This window comes from Chiloscyllium plagiosum, chromosome 12 (genome assembly GCF_004010195.1).
Source record: "Chiloscyllium plagiosum isolate BGI_BamShark_2017 chromosome 12, ASM401019v2, whole genome shotgun sequence".
In the NCBI taxonomy this organism is placed as follows: Eukaryota; Metazoa; Chordata; class Chondrichthyes; order Orectolobiformes; family Hemiscylliidae; genus Chiloscyllium; species Chiloscyllium plagiosum.
The window spans coordinates 57,896,648-57,919,318 of NC_057721.1; the positions used below are offsets into that span (position 1 = coordinate 57,896,648).

Sequence of the window (22,671 nt, forward strand, 5' to 3'; positions counted from 1 at the left end):
ATGACAGACATTAAGTGAACTGCTTGAAAATTACCTTTTTTTGTCTCTTTCCCTTTTCAAATAAAGGTATTAAATCGGCAGTTATCCAATCCTCTGGGACTTTTCTAGAATCTAGGGATTCCTGAAAGATTAATACCCACACATTTATTATCTTTGTAACTACTTCCTTTAAGATCCTAAGATGCATCCCATCATTTCCAAGGCTAATGATCTTTAGTCCCATTAGTTCCCCTTCTATTTCTTTCTCTACTGATGCTTATTTATTTCTTCTTATTTTGACCCTGAAATATTCAATAATTTTGCAATGCTATTTGTGTTTTATACTGTCAAGACCGATAGAAAGTATTTATTTAACTCTTCTGCCATTTCCTGGTTCCCCATTACTATTTCCTCAGCCTCATTCTCTAGAGGGCCGATAATCCTTCTTGGCTTCTCTCTTCCTTCTTATAAATTGAAAGAAGATCTTTCTATCCATCTTGATATTACTTGCAAGCTTACTCTTAAGGCTTATTTTCTCAGTCCTCTTTTTTTGGTCTTCTTTTGTTAGTTTTTAAAACTTGTCCAATCCTCTGGTAAACTACTAATCTTTGCTACATTGTCTGTTTTCCTTTCGATTTGACGCGACCATTAACTTCCCTGATTAACCCATGGTTAGCTTACTCCCTTCCTAGAACCCCTCTTTCTCACTGGAATATGCCTTTGCTCTGAACCATGAACTATTTTCTTACACATCAGCCACTGTTCTTCAACTGTCTTTGCTGCTAACCAGTCCACTCCAGCCAGCTCTGCCCTCTTTCCTTTGTAATTATCCTTTTCCAAGCTTAGCACAGTTTTTTTCATCCCAATTCCTCTCTCTCAAACTGAATGCTAAACTCTATCATGTTATAATCACTGTTTGAGGAAATGCTTTTACCCTGAGATCATTCTTTCAATTACATCTCATTACAAATCATCAGATCAAAAACAAACTGATCCCTGGTTGGAGCCACCAGATATTGTTCTCGAAAACTATCCCAAATACACACTGAATTTTCCCTCATCACTTCTTCTGCCAATCTGGCTACCTCAATCTATATGTATAAAGTTGAAAGTCACATAAACCAGGTTGTAATCCAACAGGTGTATTTGGAAGCTACCTGAAGGAGCAGCGCTCCAAAAGCTAGTGCTTCCTAATAAACCAGTTGGACCATAACCTGGTGTTGTGTGATTTTTAACTTTGTCCATCCCAGTCCAACACCAGCACCTCCACATCAATCTACGTACAGATTAAAGTCTTCCATGATTAACTATTGCTTTAGACAAACACCCTCATTATCTCCTGATTTATTCTCAATCCCACCGTAAAGCTACTGTTAGGGAGCCTATAGACTACGCCTATCTTTATCTTTCTTTCCTTTCTATTTCTCAACTGCACTCAAATGGATTCAACATCTTCCAATTCAAAACCAGTTCTTGCTATCACATTTATTTCAACCCATACTAATAATATTACTCTTTCTTGGGTTTCCACTTTCGTCTGGAGGAAGTGGGAGGATTCGAAACACCCGCATAGCCAACAAAGAGATAGGCGTAGTTGGGGCCTATGTGGAACAATCTATCTTCTGCAGTTATACCAGCACCACTTCCCCACCTTTTCCTCTGCTACATTGATGACTGCATCAGTGCCACCTCATGCTCCCACGAGGAGGTTGAACAGTTCATCAACCAACACATTCCACCCCGACCTTAAATTCACCTGGACCATCTCTGACACCTCTCTCTCTCTCCTTCCTGGACCTCTCCATCTACAGTTACATTTTCTACAAATCCACCTACTCCCATAGCTACCTGGATTACGCCTCCTCTCACTCCATCTCCTGCAAAAAGGATATCCCTTATTCCCGATTCATCCACTTCTGCTGCATCTGCTCCCAAGAGGACCAGTTCCACAACAGAACATACGAGATGGCCCCCTTCTTTAACGATCACAATTTCCCCACCCACATGGTCGATGATGCCCTCCAGCACATCTCATCCACTTCGTGCACCACCGCCCTTGAACCCCACCCCTCCAGCTGCAATAAGGACAAATCCCCCTTGGCCTTAACCTTCCACCCCACCAACCAACGTATACATCACATCATCCTCCACCATTTCCACCACAACCTACAAACGGACCCAACCAGAGATATACTTCGCTCCCCAGCTCCATCCGCTTTCCGTAAAGACTGTTCCCTCTGCAACTACCTCGTCAGGTTCACGCCCCCCAACAACACACCCTCCCTTCCCGGCACCTTCCTCTGCCACCGCAAGAATTGCACAACCTGCGCCCACACCTCCCCCCTCACCTCCGTCCAAGGCCTCAAAGGAGCCTTCCACATCCATCAAAGTTTCACCTGCACTTTCACACGTCATTTACTGCATCTGTTGCTCCTGATGCGGTCTCCTCTATACTGGGGAGATAGGATGCCTGTTCACAGAGCGCTTTAGAGAACATTTCCGGGACACCCACACCAACCAACCCCACTGCCCCATGGCTGAATACTTCAACTCACCCTCCCACGCTGCAGAGGACATGCAGGTCCTGGGCCTCCTCCATCGTCACTCCCTTACCACCCGATACTTGGAGGAAGAGCACCTCATTTTCTGCCTCAGGACCCTCCAACATCATGGCATCAATGTGGATTTCACCAGTTTCCTCATTTCCTCTCCCACTAACCTTATCGGATTCTGATTCCCTTCCTCATTCCTGATGAAAGGTTTTTGCCGAAACATCGATTTTCCTGCTCCTCGGCTGCTGCCTGACCTGCTGTGCTTTTCCAGCACCACACTCTTCGCCCTTTCTTTCCTGCCTGTCCTTTTAAAAACTCACTTAACTTGTATATTTAGATTAGATTACCTACAGAGTGGAAACAGGCCCTTCGGCCCAACCAGTCCACACTGACTCTCCGAAGAGTAACCCACCCAGACCCATTTCCCTCTGACCTAACACTATGGGCAATTTAGCATGTCCAATTCACCTGACTTGCACATCTTTGACTGTGGGAGGAAACCCACACAGACAGTCGCCAGAGGCTGGAATCGAACCTGGGACCCTGGTGCTGTGAGGCAGCAGTGCTAACCACTGAGCCACCGTGATTCCCTACAGAGTGCAAACAGGCCTTAGTTCCCAGCTTTGTAGCTGTCTCTGTAATAGCTAGAAAATCATACCTGTTTCCTTGAATTTGTGCCATTAATTCATCTATTTTTGCTCCAAATACCATGAACATTCAAGTAAAGAGCCATTCATTTTACCTTTTAATGTTCTTTTTTACCTTTTGACCCTATGTACTGCTATTTTTCTATGTTTGTATACTTTGTCTCTTTGCATCCCTCCCTGGGTGTTGTTATCCAAATATATGCTGCCATATTTGCTTACTTTCTTGTAATGGGGAACAAAGAGATAGCAGACCAACCAAATTCATAGGCGAAATTAAATATATACTTTAGTTCTGTCACAACAAAGGAGGACATAAATAATATTCTAGACCACGTGGTACAGTGAGAGGGAGGAACTTAATTAAATCAGTGTAAGTAGAGAAATCGTGATGGGGTAATTGATGGGATTAAAGGTCAATAAGTCACATGGGCCCAGACTACTTAAGGAAGCGGTCCCAAAACTAATGTATGCATTGCTGATCATCTTTCAGCATTAGGGCAGCACGGTGGCTCAGTGGTTAGCACTGCTGTCTCACAGCACCAGGGACCCGGGTTTGATTCCCACCTTGGGCGACTGTCTGTGTGGAGTTTTCACATTCTCCGTGTCTGTGTGGGTTTCCTCCCACAATCCAAAAACGATGCGCATGTCAGGTGAATTTGCTATGCTAAAAATTGGGTAAATATTGGGTAGGGGGATGGGTTACTCTTCAGAGGGTTGGTGTAGACTTGTTGGGCTGAAGCACCTGTTTCCATACTGTGGAGAATCTAATCTATAGACTCGAATTGTTTTTATGGATTGGAGGGATGGACAGGGGAATATTTATTCATGTTATTTATATGGACTTCAAGAAGGCACTTGATAAAAGTCCCACATAAAAGGCTGTAACTGAGGTAGAAGCCCACTGAATTGAAGGCAAATTTCTGACATAGTTGCAAAAATGCATTATCAGCAGGCAACAGAAATAGATAATTGGTTCATATTGAAATTGGCAGTATCTCATGAGGATCTATATTAGGGTTAGTTACATAAATTTATTAATGACTTGGATAATAGCATAGAAAGTCATATATCCAAATTTGTTGATGACATAAGCTGAGGTGGCATTGTCAATAATAGCACAACATTATAAAGGGATATTGACAGACTAAGTGCATGGGCAAAACTGTCAGATGGATTTCAATATAAGCAGGTGTGTGGTTATTAATTTTCGATCAAAAAGAGTATAGATCAGGTTACTTTGTAGATGATATAAAAAATAGTCAAATTCCAAAGAGGCTTTGGGTGTACAGGAGCATAGATCTTTAAAATGCTAAACAGATGCAGAAAATAATCAATGTAATTAACTTTATATCTAAAGCTGTGCAGGTCAGGTGAATTGGCTATGTTCAATTGCCCATAGTGGTAGATGCATTAATCAGGGGTAAATATAGGGTAGGAGAACAGGTCAGGATGGGTTACTCTTTGGAGGGTCAGTGTGGACTTGTTGGGCCGAAGGGGCTGCTTCCATAATGTAGGGAATCTAATCTAATCTAGTGAGCTGGAGTATAAGGATACAGAAGCTATGTTGCACCTATACAAAACCCTGGTTCAGCATCATCTGGAGTACCATAAGCAGATCTGGGCACCACATCTTAGGAAGGATATGTTGGCCTTGGAGATTTATCAGAATAATACCTAGACTTGGGTTAAATTATGAGGAGAGATTATACAAATAAGGCCTGTTTCCCCTCAAATTTAGAAGTTTAAGGGATGAAAGCTGATCAATAACAATGCAAGACAATGTAGATAAAGGTAAACCATTGCTACTGGTTGGAGTTATTAGAACTGGCCTCATTCCTGAAGAAGGGCCTGTGCCCGAAACGTCGAATCTCCTGTTCCCTGGATGCTGCCTGACCTGCTGTGCTGTTCCAGCAATAAAGTTTCAACTTTGATCTCCAGCATCTGCAGACCTCACTTTCTCCTCTAAGAATTAGGGCCAGACCACTCAGAAGAGTCTTAGGAAGCACCTCCATACCCAAACAATAGTAGAGGTTTGGAATTCTTTTCTACTAAAGGCAATTGTTAAGTTTATTTAAATCTGAGATAGATTCCTGTTGTTCAGCAAAGGTTTTAAGGGATATGAGCCAAAGGCTGGTGTATGGAGTTAGGTCACAGATCAGCCATGATCTCAGAGTGGTGGAACAGACAAGATGACTTACACCTTTCAAATTTAACAAAGCACAATTGCACTGTGAGCTCTAATCTCTAGGCAATCTTTTACTAGATTACTAATTAACTTAACATTTAAAAAAAATGATAATGCATTGTTCACAGCTGCAACATCTTCCAAACCTGCAATCTCAACCACCTAGAACAACAAATGTATCACCATTGCTTCAATGGTTGGGTCAGTACTCGAACTAATTCCTAAGCACACTCTGTCTATCCCTGCACTACATGAATTGCAGTGGTTCACCATCAATTTCAAGGTTAATTAGGAGTGATATAAAAAAAAGCAATGATCACATATCTGTGCTGGTTATAACCGTGAAAACGCCAAATGCATATGCCCTGTGTAGGAATAGACTATGTACCCTCTACTTAACTTCTTGACGTCTAACAACACACATTCTGACACCAGAAGTTATTTATAATTTTACACGAGTTCTGTTACTGTATCAACGTGTTTGCAACATTCATTTTAACTTAATATTATTGAAAGTCCTTTTATATCCTTGTCTCTCTTGGATTCTCCATCTCTGATTGAAAACTCTTATAAAATATAGCACCTTGCTGTCAGCTGCACACTCTGCTGCCTTTACTGGAAACAGTCCACCCACTTCCCATTTGTTTCATCATCAGAAAGTCCACCCACATCTTGCGCGTGGCAGAAGACTTTGCCCACCCTTTATTTCATCACGGGAGACTACGCCCATTCCCTTTATTTCGTCACGGGACATTCCGCTAATTCTATTCATCATAGTAGACTCCGCCCGTTCCCCCGGGTTCATCACAGAGGACTCCGCCCACACACTTATTTCCTCACGGGAGACTACGCCCATCTCATTTACGCCATCACCGACTCCACCTATTTCATTTCATTCGTCACGGAGACTCCGCCCCCAGTTTTGTCACGGGATGATCCCGCCCATTTATGCCGTTTCCCCCCCTCACCGGGAGGAGGTCACTCTTGTCTGGGTGCGGCACGTTCTTTAGTGTTGGAGGTCTTCTGGCGGCAATCAGTTGGTCTCTGGTGTTCTGAAAAAAATTCCGGCTGCACAGAAAAAGTCAGACATGACTCACTTTGTACAAAATCTTCGCAACTTACTCAGTAACCAGCCGGAAGAGTTTGAACAAGTTGAGGAGGAGGATGTTAGGAGGTGGGGGTTGACAGGTCAGTGCTGTTTAAACGGATTGTAGCTGACTCCTGGATAGGGCTGAGGACACCTGACAGGTCACAGGCCTCACTTGGTAAACCTTCGACTCCATCTGACACCTCAAACAATTTCTCGCAGGCCTCTCCTTTAAGTCGTAAGGCGCACTCAACAGTTACTGCCCCCAATATAATCTACTTCTTGGTCACTTTTTAAATAATTCTCACTTTCTGATAATTAGGCAGTGATGGTGACCTGTCGGTGTGTTTTTCAAAAATAACTACTTTGCAATAACTGCACTGAACCGATTCTCTTCACTCGCGGAGGAGTGATACAGCTGTAAACAGTTTAGTGCAAAGTTCTCAAAGTGTCCAATCAGATTCTAAACTACCAATCAGCTGCTGGAGCAATCTGAATGTTGCTTTTTAAAAAATAAATAATTGCAATAAGCATCTTGACTTGCTAAGCATAACTAAGACATGGTCTTGGTTGTGTTTGTTGTTTCACAAATACTCTACTGGTGGTGGTTAGAGGAGTAGTTTGAGTGGACGAATTAAGTATATAGAACACAAAAATGCATTTGTACAGCATTAACAATATTAATCTTATCAGCACTATTTGACTCAATAGGCTTATTGATGAGAAATGAACTGAAATAACAAATGCATTTTCCTATCTTGTTTATCTGAAATAATTGAGACTTAACCCTGTTCTGTGTTTTAAAAATCATAAGAACTGCAGATGCTGTAAATCGGAAACAAAACCAGAAGTTGCTGGAAAAGCTCAGCAGGTCTGGTAGCATCTGTGGAGAGAAATCAGAGTTGAAGTTTCAGGTCAAGTGACTCCTCTTCTGAAAAGTTCTAAGGTACATCAAGAAAATTTATTACTAATCAGAAAATTGCAAGAATAAATTAACATGAGCAGGAGTAAGCCATTCAGCTCTTCACTCCAAATTTGCTATTCAGTAAGATTGTGGTTGATCTGATTATTTGACAACCTGATAACCTTGCACTTGCTAATCAGCAATCCTTCTCCTACTGACTTAAAAATGTTCAGTTAAACCTCTACCACTATCACCATTTGAAGAGATCCATAGGCACTTGACCTACTGAGAAAAATAATTCTGTCTTAAATGAACAGTCCCTTAATTATAAACAGTGACCCCTAGTTCAGTTATCCCTCGACAGGAAATATCCTTATCATATTTATCTTTCAAAACTCTAAGGATCTTGTATGTTTCACTCAAATTGCCTTTTACTAAATTCCAGCAGATATAAGCCTAACCCATCCAACCTTTTCACATCAGTCAACTCAGAGAAAGTGAAGGCTGAGGATGCTGCCAGACCTGACTGTTTCCAACACTACACTGTTGTAGGTTTGCTCACTGAGCTGGAATGTTCATTTCCTAATGTTTTGTCACCCTACTAGGTAACATCTTCAGTGGGCCTCCAGGTGAAGCACTGTATGTGATTCCTGCTTACTGTTATATGTTTGGGTTTCTTTGGGTTGATGATGTCATTTCCAGTTCTTTTGCTCAGGGGGTGGTAGATGGGGTCTAACGTGATGTGTTTGTTGATAGAATTCTGGTTGGAATGCCATGCTTCTATCAACACATCAAGTTAGACCCTATCTCCCACCCCCTGAGAAAGAGAATAGGAAATGACATCAACCCAAAGGAACCCAAACATATAAATAGAAAGCAGGAATCACATAGTGCTTCGCCTGGAGACCCACTGAAAATGTTACCTAGTAGGGTGATGAAACCTCAACCTGAGCTACAAATCTTCTGAAAACTCATCAATCAACTTACCTATTTCAAGCCTAGTAAATCTTCTAAAATTGCTTAATATTGTTGCTAATATATTTGTGCTTCCTTAAATAAGGAGCACCATGGTGTCCACAGAATGCCAGATGTGATCTTATCTGCATAACTTAATTCTTCTTGCACAAAAACTATAACATTCCATTGAACTTTCCTATTTGCTTGCTGTACTTGTTTGCAGTTTCTGCATGAGAGCACCTAGGTCCCTCCATAGGTCAGAGTTCTGCAACCCTTGTCGTTTATAGAGTCATAGAGATGTACAGCATGGAAACATACCTTTTGGTCCAACCCATCCATGCCGACCAGATATCCCAACCCAATCTAGTCCCCCTGCCAGCACCTGGCCCGTATCCCTCCAAACCCTTCCTATTTATATACCCATCCAAATGCCTTTTAAATGTTGCAATTGTACCACCTCCACCACTTCCTCTGTCTGCTCATTCAATATTGCCTTTTTAATTTTCCTGCTAAAGTGCTCAATTTCCCACATTATACTGCATTTGTTATGTCTTTGCCCACGCATCTACCTTTACCTCTTTGTAGCCTACTAGCATTCTCTTCACAACTTAATTTTTCTACCTTTCCTTTGTGATCAGCAAATTTAGCAACCATACCTTTGCTCCCTTCATCCAAGTCATTTATGTAAATTGTAAAGTTGAGCCCTAACATCTATTCCTGTGACACAACAGGGTAGATGACATACTGGTACTGTCACTAGATTGATAATCCAGTTGAGAGTGTAGTGCTGGAAAAGCACAACATGTAAGGCAGCATCCGAGGAGCAGGAGAATCAACGTTTCAGGCAAGAGCCCTTCAGGAATGAGACTTGTGAGCTGAGGGGGGTGAGTGTGAGGGGAAGACAGCTGAGAGTTTGATAGCTAGATGGAGGCAGGGGTAATGGTAATAAGTCGGACAGAAGGATGGAGAAGATAGTTAGGAAGGAAGATGGATATGTAGGACAGGTCATGAGGGAGGTGCTGATTTGGAAGGTTGGAACTGGGATAAGGTTGTGGAGAGGGGAAATGAGGATAATCCAGTCAGCCAAGCTAATACTCTGAGGGCATGAGTTCCAGTCCTGTAGTGATGACTATGCAGTCATTATCAGTTGTTTTAAAACCCATCTGGTTCTCTAATGTCCTTTGCAGAAGGAAATTTTCCATTCTTGCCTCGTCTGGCTTATGCGTGATTCTACCCCTTCAGCAATGTGGTTAATTCTTTATTGTCCTCTAAGAAGCCTTCAATTCCCACTTTGTATTCCTTTTTGAATAAAGGAGTTAAATTTGCTATTCCCTAATCTAAAGGAACATTCTCTGAAACTAAGGAATGTTGGAAAATTAAAACCAATAAATTAATCGTCTCACAAGCTGCTACATTTCAGATTCCAGGATAAGTCCATCAAGAGCTAAGGACTTGTCAGCCCATTTGCAACAGTTTGTACAATGCTGCTTCCCTGGTGATTGTAATATTTGGATTCTTCCCTTTCTTCCACTTCCCGATTTACAACAATATCTGGAATGTAACTTCTATCTCCATAATGAAGATCAATACAAAATACCTGTTCAGTAAATCCTCAATTTCTTATTTTCCCTTATTAATAACCCAAGTTTACTTTGTAAGGGACCAAAGCTCACTCTGTTAACTTTTTAAAAATATGAGAACTGTTATCTGTTTTTACATTTCAGCGAGACTTTTCTTTTACATATTTTCCCCTTAATCATTTTTTGAAGTTTTTCATAGTCTGTACAGTTGTCTGACCTACCACTCATTTTTGTGCTTATCATTGTTGTTGGTTGTTCAACGTTAATGTTTTTAGTTAACCATTGGTTCTAGGTCTTTAGAATTTTCTTGCATTGATATATAACTGCTCTGTCTATTGGTCTATCCCTTAACAGAATTTTCCAATCCACATGACCTATCTCTCTTTTTATGCCATTCCAAATGTATTAATATGACTATACACATGAAGGAAAAGTTTTGTTTTTACAAAGAAGGTGTTGTTAGAAGGTGCAATGAGCTTTCAGGGAAAAAATAAAATTGGAATCTTTCAAATGAAACAGGCAAAAATTTGAAACGAAGGATAAAAATGAAAGGCAGGGGAAATGGAAATGGTTACGTCATTCAAAGCAGTGACGAGTTCCTTTGTGTGCTTACCTACATTGGCTCTATCTCATTCAGGATATGTTTAGTTTCCGAATGCTTCTAAAATTTATTATTTGATATTTTCTAAATTAAAACATATATGTCTATCTTGCTAGCCTTAGCTATGTTCTCCTCCCATTTAAAACCCTCATCGCAATTCTTTATATCTCTAGTCTAGCATGAGCAAAGAAATGACATTGTTCTTTAGACTCTTAAATCCAGATCATGTTGTAAATATGAGGAGTCCCAACACTGAGCAACACTCATAAATTACCTGTCTGGAATTCTTTCTTTTATGCTTACCTTTTCCTTCTGCTTTCCAACTTTCTCATGAGCTATATCCTTTTATTTCATTTATTTTATTTAATTTTGTTTTTACCAAAGCTCTCCCATTTTGGACGATATCAAATAGTGGGCTCTGTTACCAGTCATATTTTCTTTTCAGGTATACGTCTTCGTCCATACCAACTTATTGGTTTAAATTGGCTGATTAGATGCCACAGTATTCAACATGGCAGCATCCTTGCAGATGAAATGGGTCTTGGTAAAACATGTCAGGTAGGCTAGCTTCAACAATGGCAGTTTTTTGTGTACTGGTCTTTTGAAAAAAAATGCTGATTGGTTGATATTGCCATTGAGACAGTGTATTGCAAATAGTAATAGATTACTAATGTCACTTTTTCCCAAATCCCATTGGCAATTATAATTGTGACACAGTTGGTGGTCAACAACTAATTACTGATTTATCATTTCTAAAGCAATTCACGTGGATGTATTTGAAAAATTAAATGCTGAGCTGAAATAAGAAGTAATCAAGCAGAAGTCCAAGAGCTTTGTCAAAGAGGTGACTTTTAAGTGAACAAAGTGAATTGTAGGGATCATTTAGTGAACTCTCAATTTTGGGGCCAAGAAGGCAGTTCCTCCAGTGACAGGGAGAAGGAATACACCAAAGATTAGTCTCAGAGAAGCAAGTAATTTGTCAGAATAGTTGTAGGGCTGAAGGAGCACATGGTGAAAGGGAAGTATTTGGAAATGAAGGGTTGGAGGGAGTGCAAGATCTATTGATTACAATGTAATCTCAAATACCAACATTAATTTCTTAATTTGAAACTTTAACCAACAGGAAATAGTCTGGTGTAGTAATTTTGGAAGATTTACTTAGGTTATAAATGATACCTATCAAAGCAGGGCACCAATTTAGTGGGTGCATTACAGCTTTCCTGTACAGTTCAGGGTGCAGGTCAACACTTGATCTCTGGCCAACACCGAGAGGGCTTTGTCCTTTCAATCGATTGGCAGGATAGTTTCACTTTCAAACTTTGTAGCCTTATATTACTGAAAGATGTTGCTTATACTCCTTCCCAAGCCATAACCCACAACATGATCAGTTACATCATTACATTGTGATTCACCCAGCTTAGACTAGGCTTGTTGCTACCAAAACAGAAATTGCTGGAGAAACTCAGCAGATCTGGCAGCATCTCTGAAAACAGTGTTAACGTTTCAGGTCCAGTGACTCTTCGGAACTCACTTGACTGAGAAAATACCCACTAAATCAGGCACTTATGACTACCTATTCGAGTTTTGTTTAGAGCCATCAGTTAGCTGATGTTTGTTTTCATTCCTGCTGTGTTTGAATGCTTGGGAAAATGTTTACGTTGACTTTTTTAAAGGCAACAGATCATGTATAAAAAGTTGCTTATAACTTCGCAACTATATAAAAACTAATACAGAAGAATACAAAGTGCTAATCTAAATAAAGTGTTATGCAGTTATGTAAAAGAGTGAAGTAGTGAAATATTATTTGATATACAGCCTGAGCTAATGAAATTTTAAAGGATCACAGAATTACAAACGTTACACAGTTAATTCTGATAAAAAGATTACATTTAATCATCTTGAATTGTCTCACTTCTAAAGTAAATTAAAATAACAACAATATAGAAGCATAGCTATGACTTATGATCTCTTGATAAAGGCTAACAATATCGGAATGTATCAACTCTGCCTTCTTTGGCCTGAAGAAGGCATGTTCTCTCAATTATGAAATTGGAGTCAGTTAAAAAAAGAGGCCTGCTTCAACCTTGCAGTTATACTCCTAAAACATTAAATGTGTTGTCTTCACTCTGTTCACAATCCCATGATGCACTTCTTTAAGTGAGGCTAAACTTGCTATTCAAGTACCATGATCTACATTGATATGATTAAGCAGACTATATAACACTGGATTAGAGGGCTCTTGTGGTGCAATGGTAATGTCTCTATCACTGGACTGGGAGGTCTCGGTTTAAGTCGCACCTGCTCCAGAGGTGTTTCATAACATCTCTGAACAGGTTCATTAAAAATACCCCCTTACCTCCGGGAGGCCCTGGTAAAAGTCTCACCTGCTCTGTCATAGTCTGTCTGATCAAATATCTACAATATTAGATTAATCATTGAGTATTTTTAATTGTGTGATCATAACTAAATTAAGTCAATCATAAAATGCAAGTTTCCTAATAATCTTATAGAAATTTGGTATATTTGTGTTGGTCAGCAAGGACTGGAAATGTGGCCATTTGAGATTTGATGCAGACTTGCACATATTGCAAATGTTGTGACATTTCTGCTTTCATTTTTTCAGTCAATATGCTTTCTTCTCTGCCTAACCGGAAGACAAAAGGAGAAAGGTCCTTTTTTGATCCTGTGCCCACTGTCAGTACTGAAGAACTGGACAGAAGAACTGGCAGGGTAAACATTTAAAATATAATTAAACAGTTTTCTGGATTGCTTTGATGTTTAGTTCCTCTTAACTTATCATTATTTGAGAGAACAGTGAAGTAAAAACAGGTGCTTTGAATAGATGAAAATTAGCTTGCCTAAGTATTCCACGTTAAGAACACTGTAGAGATCATTCTGATTTTGGGTAACAAACACAATATGGAATGCATCTTATACATTTCTCCCAATTTTCATTTTGTACACCTCAGTTAAAAATTAAACTTGAGGTATTTAGTTTGCATTTGAATCACTACCACCCAAAATTGTGGTCAGGCTTTGGGGAGTCAGGAGGTGAGTTATTTGCGAGATTTGTAGCCTCTTACCTACTGTTGCCACAGTACTTGTATGACTAGCTTTGTTTCCCACAGAATAACAGTGAATATGCTTCAAAAATACTTAGAAAGCATTTTTGGAGATAGTGATCAGTGCTACATGCATGTTTTTTCTCTCATTGATGTGATTTAAATGAATAACCAGTCATACCTTGTGCCACAGAAACAAACCTGCATTTTACTGAATGTTCATGTTGGAGGTTCAATGTGCTGTAGTACTATAACGCTTTTATTTGAATGAATATAGATATATAGTTTTTCATTTATGCAGGTTTGCTCCACGACTTTCAGTGGTTGTTTACACAGGAGATAGGGATACAAGACAAGCTTTGCAACAAGACTTGAAAAATTGCAATTTCCATGTACTTCTCACCACTTATGAGGTAATAATGATAACCAATGTCAACTTATAAAGTGTATACAATTGCTAATCCATTATCGTAACATCTTCTTTTTATAAGGCATAAGTACACATCAAGCTTAACCAGTTGTTCTATCTGTCATCGGTGGATGCATGTGAGCCGAATGCCAATTTTGTTGTCTTGTTTAATTAACATTTTAGATGTAAATCATAAAATAGGAGTTTCTATTTGCATAGAATTTTGTTCATAGTGTATGGGTATTTTTAATGTTAGATGTAGTTGCTAAATAAATTAGTTAAACTGTATCATTTTGGATCTGCTTGAAATATTGTTGCAGTTGGGGAAAAACAGACTTAAACTTATACGTGCTCAACTGATGACTTCAAAAATTTAATGTCTGAAGGTAACTGTCCATGTTAGAAATGCAAATCCCTTTAAGGATCACACAGGACAGCTTCAGATCTGGACTTTGCATTTAAGAGTTGGGTTCCCCCAGAGTGGGGAGTGCAAAGTTGAAAATTGCTGTTTGTGTTAAACTATAGATTTGCAATTAAATCCTTAAAAAATCTTTGAATCTTTTACTGCCTACTTCAACATATGACTATCAGTCTGTTAAGCCATAACGATGTCGGTATTAGTTGATGCAGTGCATTGTTGTCCATGGCCAGGATGCATAATTGTTGCTGTATTGATTTGTTGCAAACAATTTCACACAAAATAATTAATGTTTTTATTTATTTCATTTAGATTTGCTTGAAAGATGCTTCTTTCCTGAGTAGGTGAGTTACTGTACAACTTAGTTTTTGCTATTGGAAGCAAATAACAAAGGTAATTGCTTTTATTAAAGCTCTTTTATCAACATCTACGTCACCTGTTATAATTAGTTCTAAGAAAATTATAAAATAAAGTGAAATAATATCAAAGTGAAACAATGTTCTGGTGTTATACTGAACATTATATTTATGCACTTAGCATTTCCAATGCAAATTGGTATTTGCTGAGTGAGGGTAGTGTATATGTAATTGATCGACAAAATATCAAGAGTGATTCACTAATCGCTGTGCTGTGTCGATTATAATGCAGTCTTCATCAGTTCTATCTGCAATAGTTGAATCCAAATTGACAACTTGTATCTCATTAAGTAATTGGTCGATGAGAACACCATCATTTGTAAACTCCCCATTAAATCATTCATCATGCTAACCTGGAATTATGTTAATATGTCTCCATAAATAAGTCAAAGTTATCAATTAGGGATGGGGTAATAAATGCTGGTCTCACCAGCAACACCTATCCTGTGAATAAATGAATATTTTAAAAATGCTTCAGGGAACAGTGACTTTACTCAAATAAATTGAAGATGAATAAGTACAGGTAGACATTTTTGAAAAGGTTGTCAAAAATAAAAATTAGTTGTCAGCTAGAGATTGGGCAATATATAGCATTAACCGTCCAGGTAGAAACGCAATTTGCCAAAGTTAGCTGGATACATGAGGAACAAATTGGTTTAATTACACTTACTTTTCTTTCAATCTTCGACTCTGCTAAACTCTACAATAACATATATGTATTGTGTTCCAGATCGAATTGGAGTGTACTGATTGTGGATGAGGCCCACAGGTTGAAGAACCAGAACTCTTTACTGCATAAGACTCTGAAATCGGTAGGACATTCTTAACACATGACATTCTTTTTTTTGTGAGATGTTTTTGTAATTTTCGAATTTCCCTGAAGAATGAAAACAGTTTTGTAGGCATGCACCTGCCAATGAATGCTGATTGTTTACTGATAGTTTTCAGTACGATTCACACTGCTGCTAACTGGAACACCAGCACAGAACAACCTTCATGAGCTCTATTCGCTGCTAAGCTTTGTGGAACCAAAGGTGTTCTCAGGGGATGAAGTGGATGAATTTATTAAATATTACAGCAACGTAGAAGAGGATGCAGTAAACGGTATGCACTTATTTTACAAATCCTTTAACTTTACCACATTTGAATAATATTTTTTTCCAATTATATCCAACATCAATTTTCTATCTTTCTGTATAACGCATTTGTTTCAGAACTATGCTGCAATTGGCTTATAGTTTCTGATTTCTGCTAATCCCAGCTGTTCGCAGTGTATAGATGGCATGTGTTCCATTTTGCTAACAAATATTCTGCCAGCTGTCTGTGTCTCAACAGCGTTGCAGCTGAACTTAGAATCTTTGTCATGTGAGGGAATACAGATATGTCAAATGTGTAATGTGGTAAGAAACACAATTTACTAAATTAAATTGACAATAGTATCTTGTTATTATGGAAGTTTTACATTACGAATGACCTCAGGATTGTTATCTAGAATTAGAAAGAATGCTGATCTATGCTATTGCACTGGGTTTCATACATTTGTACCCAATACTTAAATCAATTGAACAGCTGAGACCAGACGTAAGGGGGCCTCTAGCAGAATGGCAGCATAAGTTAAAAATAAGAGATTTATCATAATGGCAAGAACAGCAGTAATTTCTTTGCATTTCCATTCATCCAACTATAGAGGGCATATTTTACATTGGCAACATTCATTCTGCCACAGTTCAAGGTTTTTGGGTTGTGAGCTGTGAGGCAGCAATTGCTGCCATGGAGCTTAGTTTAAATTGTAACAGATGTGAAGTTCCTTTAAGTCCTAGCATTTTTTTTTCATTTGGTGGGTGTGAGGGCTTATTGACAAGATCTTTGTAGGTCTGGTTGTAACTGTTAAAAAAAAAAAAATATTGTTTTTGTTTGCAACGTAGGAGCAGGAGGAAGCTATTTAGCTCATTGAGTCTGCTCTACCATTTAATATGATAGTGACTGATCGAGCACTTCAATGCCTTTTTAAGCATAGTCAAAGGCTCAGCTTCCACAGCTCTCCAGGAGAGAGAATTCCAAAGATTAAGAATCCTCTGAGTAAAAGAACTCCTTATCTTGATCCTAAATGGCATTCCCTTTAATAATTTTCAATTTTGTCCCTGGATGTAGACTTCACAACCGGGGAAAGTTTTACCTGCTCCTTCCGTGTCTGTTCTTATAAGTATTTTGTAAGTTTCAATGAGATCACCTCTCGTTCTTCAAAACTCTAAAAAAAATACAGACCTAGTATGCCCAATCTCTCTTCACAGGACTGTCCTGCTATCCTGGGAACAAAGCTAATGAACCGTTCTGAAGAAGGGTCACTGGACCTGAAATGAAAACTCTGATTTCTCTCCACAGATGCTGCCAGACCTGCTGGGTTTTTCAAACAATGTCTATTTTTCTTTATGTTGAACTTTGGTAGCACTCCTTCTTTAGCAATAATGTCTTTTCTGATGTAAGAAGACGCAAACTGCGCAGATTATTCCTGGTGTAGAAGAGCAAAGCTCCAGTACAATTGTAGGAAGATTTCAAGATTTTTATGCTCAAATCCTCTTGAAGTAAAGACTAATATTCCATCGGTCTTCCTAAATAGGTTGCTGCTCCTGCAAGTTGGTCTTCAGTGCATTACTGACAACTACACCCAAGTCCCTTTGCACATCTACATTTTCCACTCTCTCATCAGTTATGAAATACACTGCACACCTGTTTTTCCTTCCAAAGTGGATAACCTCGCATTCTTTCACATTATATTCCATTGCCATGTCTTGCCCAATCACTAAGCCAATCTAACTCCTCCTGAAAACGTTTTATATCTTCCTTACAAAATATATTCCTGCTTAGCTCTTCAAATTTTGAAATATTGTGTCCAAATCATTGATAAATATAGTGAACTGCTGGGGTCCATTGTGGTACCCACTAGTCACAGGTTACCAATATAAGAATGATTCATATTCCTGTTCTTTCTTTCTGTCCTTTAGCCAATCCTTAATCCATTCCAGTACATTACCTCTTATGCCATGTGCTTTCATTTTGCTCCTGTTGAGAACTTCAAATGCTTTCCAACATCCAAATATACTACATCCACTGATTTTAGTAACATCCTCTGAAAATGTCAAACAAGTTTGTCAAACATGACACTAAGGCCAATCAGTGCATTTTTTTTAAACCATGTGTGTTTATTCTTCATTCTAGAATTTTCCCTACTGCTGATGTAAGCCTAATAGGTCTATAGTTCCCTGTTTATTTTCTTGCTTTTTTTAAAATAGTGCTGTCACATTTGCAGGAATCATTTCAGAATTTTATAACTTTGGAAGATGGTTTTCTAATGCATCCTCAATCTCTATAGATACATCCTTCAATATTCTGGGACACAGACTATCAGGTTCAGGGACCTATCAAGTTCCAGCCTGATTAATTTCTCCAGTACAACCTCCTTACCATACCAATGCGAATTTCCTTCAACTCTTTCTTTCTAGTCATTTGGATTTCTAATTCGGGAGGAGTTCTTTTATCTTCCTCAATAAAAACAGACAAAAAAAATAGTTTAGCTTCTGTTCTATTTCTTTATTCTCATTATGAATTCTCCTGACTTTGTTTTTAAAGGACTCACATCTGTCTTATCCAAACATTTGATTTACAGTCATAGAGATGGACAGCATGGTAACAGATCCTTCAGTCCAATTTGTCCATGTCCACCAGACATTCCAACCCAATCTAGTCCCACCTGCCAGCACCCTCGAAACCCTTCCTATTATGTACCTATCCAGATGCCTTTTAAATGTTGCAATTGTACAACCCTCCATGGCTTCCTCTGGCAGCTCATTCCATACACATACCACTCTCTGCGTGAAAAAGGTTGCCCCCAGGTCTCTTTTATATCTTTCCCCTCTTGCCCTAAGCCTATGCCCTCTATTTCTCGACTCCCCAACCCCAGAGAAAAAACTTTGTCTATTTATCCTATCCATGCCCTTCGACTTTATAAACATCTATAAGATCATCCTTCAGCCTCCGACGCTCCAGGGAAAACAACCCTAGCCTATTCAACCTCTCCCTATAGCTCAAATCCTCCAACCCTGGCAACATCCTTGTAAATATTTTCTGAACCCTTTCAAGTTTCACAACATCTTTCCGATAGGAAGGAGAACAGAATTGCATGCAATATTCCAACAGTGGCCTAACCAATGTCCTGTACAGCTGCAACATGACCTCTCAACTCCTGTACTCAATGCCCTGACCAATAAAGGAAAGCATACCAAACGCCTTCTTCACTATCCTATCTACCTGCGACTCCACTTTCAAGGAACTATGAGCCTGCACTCCAAGGTCTCTTTGTCAGCGACACTCCCTTGGACCTTGATTCTGGGTAGTCCATGATGGAGGACGGAAATAATTTCTGGCTGTAACAGGCTGCTCCTTTTTAAGGTATTTTAGGTGTTGGAGGTAATTTCCTCAAATTTCAGGAGCAGCATTTACTGTTTTATATGCTGTTGCATTGTTTTGGAATCTTGGAGAAAAGTCAAAACAACGGGAATACATGGTGAGATCAGAGCAGGAAAGAGAGAGAGAGAAAGAGAAAGAAAACCACACTACTAACTGACAGCAGTGATCCTGCACAGTTACTGCCTTTGCTGTTTGAATTCATGTATCACTGGACATCGGAGTGCATCTGGGAAAATGAACAAGCAGTGAAATTCACAACTAATCTTGGAGGAACTTGTTTGGGAGAGGTGGCAGCACAGAAACCGATAAGTGAATATTTTGAGTGTGGCCTTACTGTAAGTCTGCAGTAGTGAGTAGAGTGGGTTCTTTCTTGATTATATGTTATATTGAGATATGTGTCTTGATTAAACTTAAAAATATAAGCCATACATACTAATTTAACCTGGAGCAGTGTTTTGTAGAGGAATAAGACAGTGCTATTTTCTGGGTCTGTAGATTGAAAGAAGCAAAAACGGCCTTCAGTAGAGTGATATGCTCTTCTCATCAGATGTGAGTGTTTCGGGAGAGTTTACGTGTTACTGAGTATTATATCTGCAATAAATGCAGTTGGTTGCGAATCCTATCAGATTGAATGGATCGGTTGGAGAGACAGTTAGAGGCAATGAGAAATTTACAAGAGCAAGGGGATGTGATGGACGGCAGCTTTAGGAAGGGGAAAAAGTTACAGATACAGTCACATTGATGGGCTAACTCCAGGAAAAGTAAGAGAGGTAGGGGTAGTGTAAGAGTCTTCTGTGGCTATCCCCATTTAAAACAAGTATGCTGCTTTGGAAAATGTAAGGGGTGATGGACTCTCAGGGGAACATAGCACAAACAGCCAAATTTCTTGCATTGAAACTGGCTTGAATACAATGAGGTGTACGTCGGGTTCCAAGAGATCGATTGTGTTAGTCCGACTCTAGTCCGAGGTACAGACAGACGTTTCTGTGGCCAGGAGCGAAAAATCAGAATGGTGTTGCTTCCCTGGTGCCAGGATCAAGGATGTCTCAGAGAGGGTGCAGAATGTTCTCACGGGAGAGAAGGGCCAGCAAGAGGTTATTATCCACATTGGAACCAAAGACATAGGAAGGGAAAAGGTTGAGATTCTGAAGGGTGGTTACAGAGAGTTAGGCAGGAATTTAAAAAGGAGGTCCTTGGGAGTAGTAATATCAGGATTACTCCCAGTGCTACGAGCTAGTGAGGGCAGGAATAGGAGGATAGAGCAGATGAATGCATAGCTTAAGAGCTGGTGCATGGGGGAAGGATTCACATTTTTGGATCATTGAAATCTCTTTTGGAGTAGAAGTGACCTGTACAAGAAGGGAGGATTGCACCTGAATCGGAAGGGGCATGGAGATTTGCTAGAACTGCTCGGGAGGATTTAAACTAGTAGGATGGTGTGGTGGGACCCAGGGAGATAGTGAGGAAAGAGATCAATCTGAGACTGGTACAGTTGAGAACAGAAGTGAGTCAAACAGTCATGGCAGGCAGGGCAAAGCAGAGAATGAGGAGGGACTGATAAATTAAACTGCATTTATTTCAATGCAAGGGGCCTAGCAGGGAAGGCAGATGAACTCGGCATGGTTAGGAACATGGGACTGGGATATCATAACAGAAACAGAAATGTAGCTCAAGGATGCACAGGACTAGCAGCGTAGTGTTCCAGGATACAAATGCTACAGGAACAGAAAGGGAGGCAAGAGAGGAGGGGAAATTTGATAAGGGATAGCAATACAGCTGTACTGAGGGAGGATATTCCCGGAAATACATTTAGGGAAGTTATTTGGGTGGAACTGAGGAATAAAAAAGGGATGATCACCTTATTGGGATTGTATTATAGACCCAGTCGATTTTTATGGCTTTTTTTTTTGCTGGATTAGATTTATATTTTATTCTTCCGTTCGTTGTCAGTTTCTTAGTTTCCATTTGCTGCATTGTAAAAACTTTCCAAATCCTCAGATCTATTATTATTTCTGGCAATTTTATAAGCCTCTCCTTCTAGTCTTATACAATCCTTAACTTCCTTTATCAGCCACAATTGTTATGGACTAGGCCAGACCACCTAAAAACATTTCAAGAAAGTAGCCTGGACTCTAACTTTGCTAGTTTTAAGCAGATGTAAGGTTGATATTCCAGGAGTGATGTGGCTGGCCCAACCACTTAGTTTCAAACAAAGCAGAATTTATTTGCAAGATTACCGAATGAAACACAAATACAAGAGAACAGAATATAGAATACCTGAACAAATCCAAAAACCCAACAAACTATCCCAACTTAATGATGCTGTTCCAAATTCCTGCAACAATCCCCATAAACACCCTTTGACAAAAAGGTAAAATCAAACACAGGAGTTACAGAAGAGAGAGAGATGGCAGAGAGTTTCAGCATGGAACACCTTCTTCCTTGGAGCTGTTTCTTTAACCAGAGGCCTCAAAAGATTGACTGCTTGCTAAAACTGAACCAAACCAAACTAGAGAAAAGCTGAGCTGGAAGAACTGACCACTCCCCTTTCATTGTACAAGTGTTTGTATAAAATCTTTAAAGCTTCTTCAAGTGGATAAACTTGGAATCTCTGTGTTTATGACCACTCTTTTAAAAAAAAAACCCCAAGGACAGCATAATCTTGTTAAAGGAGCAGTATCATCACACTTCCCCCTCATTTTAAAAAAAATGAACATCAATATACAAAGGTGGCTTCATTTTAAAACTTCTTAATCTTAAATTGTTAGTATACAGCAATACCCATATACACTACATTAACGATAAGCAAGCATTCTAAAGCCTGTCACAATCTGTTTTACTCCTGCCATTGAACGCCTATTTCTCATCCAAGTCTTGACAAATCGTCTGTGATCACATTTTCTGTCATGCCAAAGGCACAGTTTTTGAATTGAATGGCTATAACAAGTTCCTCCTGGAATTTGTGTCCTTAAATTTCTCCACAAATTTCAGTGGGTTATGATCAGTATGTATGTTGGTCTTAGATACATTACTGGAAACATAAATATTGAAATTTTGTAACACCAACGCAAAGCTCAAAGTCTCCTTCTCAACTGCTGAATATTTCTGCTGATGAATGTTCGCTTTCCTGCAAAAATACCCACTAGATCTTTTCATCTTTTTGTTGTCTTCCTGTAAGAGCACAACACTGACACCCACATCACTTGCATCGATAGTCACCTTGAATGGCTTTGCATAATTAGGTGTGGATAGTACTGGGGCAGTGGTTAACACAGCTTTCAGGCTGTCAAGTGCATTGACAGTCCACTGTCCTCTGAAACTTCTTGCCTTTCTTTAGCAATTCAGTGAGTGGAGCAGCCACACTGCTAAAATTTGGTATGGGTTTAGGATAAAATCCATTCAATCCCAGG

General features: G+C 39.4%; 1 protein-coding gene across 3 annotated transcripts in view; it reads left to right on the forward strand.

Moving 5' to 3' along the window:
• Window positions 1-6,085: 6,085 nt before the first annotated feature.
• chd1l (chromodomain helicase DNA binding protein 1-like) overlaps window positions 6,086-22,671 on the forward strand; it is a 109,138-nt gene continuing 92,552 nt past the window's right edge. Inside the window, exons 1-7 of one of the 3 annotated variants that reach the window (XM_043701161.1) lie at window positions 6,086-6,551; window positions 10,938-11,050; window positions 13,116-13,222; window positions 13,856-13,967; window positions 14,694-14,725; window positions 15,528-15,609; window positions 15,739-15,901. In XM_043701161.1, coding sequence (XP_043557096.1) covers window positions 6,452-6,551; window positions 10,938-11,050; window positions 13,116-13,222; window positions 13,856-13,967; window positions 14,694-14,725; window positions 15,528-15,609; window positions 15,739-15,901 — 709 coding nt within the window. In that variant the 5' untranslated portion in view covers window positions 6,086-6,451. Of the gene's footprint in view, window positions 6,552-7,309; window positions 7,397-10,937; window positions 11,051-13,115; window positions 13,223-13,855; window positions 13,968-14,693; window positions 14,726-15,527; window positions 15,610-15,738; window positions 15,902-22,671 lie in introns of those variants that run through there. The other 2 variants (XM_043701160.1, XM_043701162.1) reach the window with 2 other exon arrangements.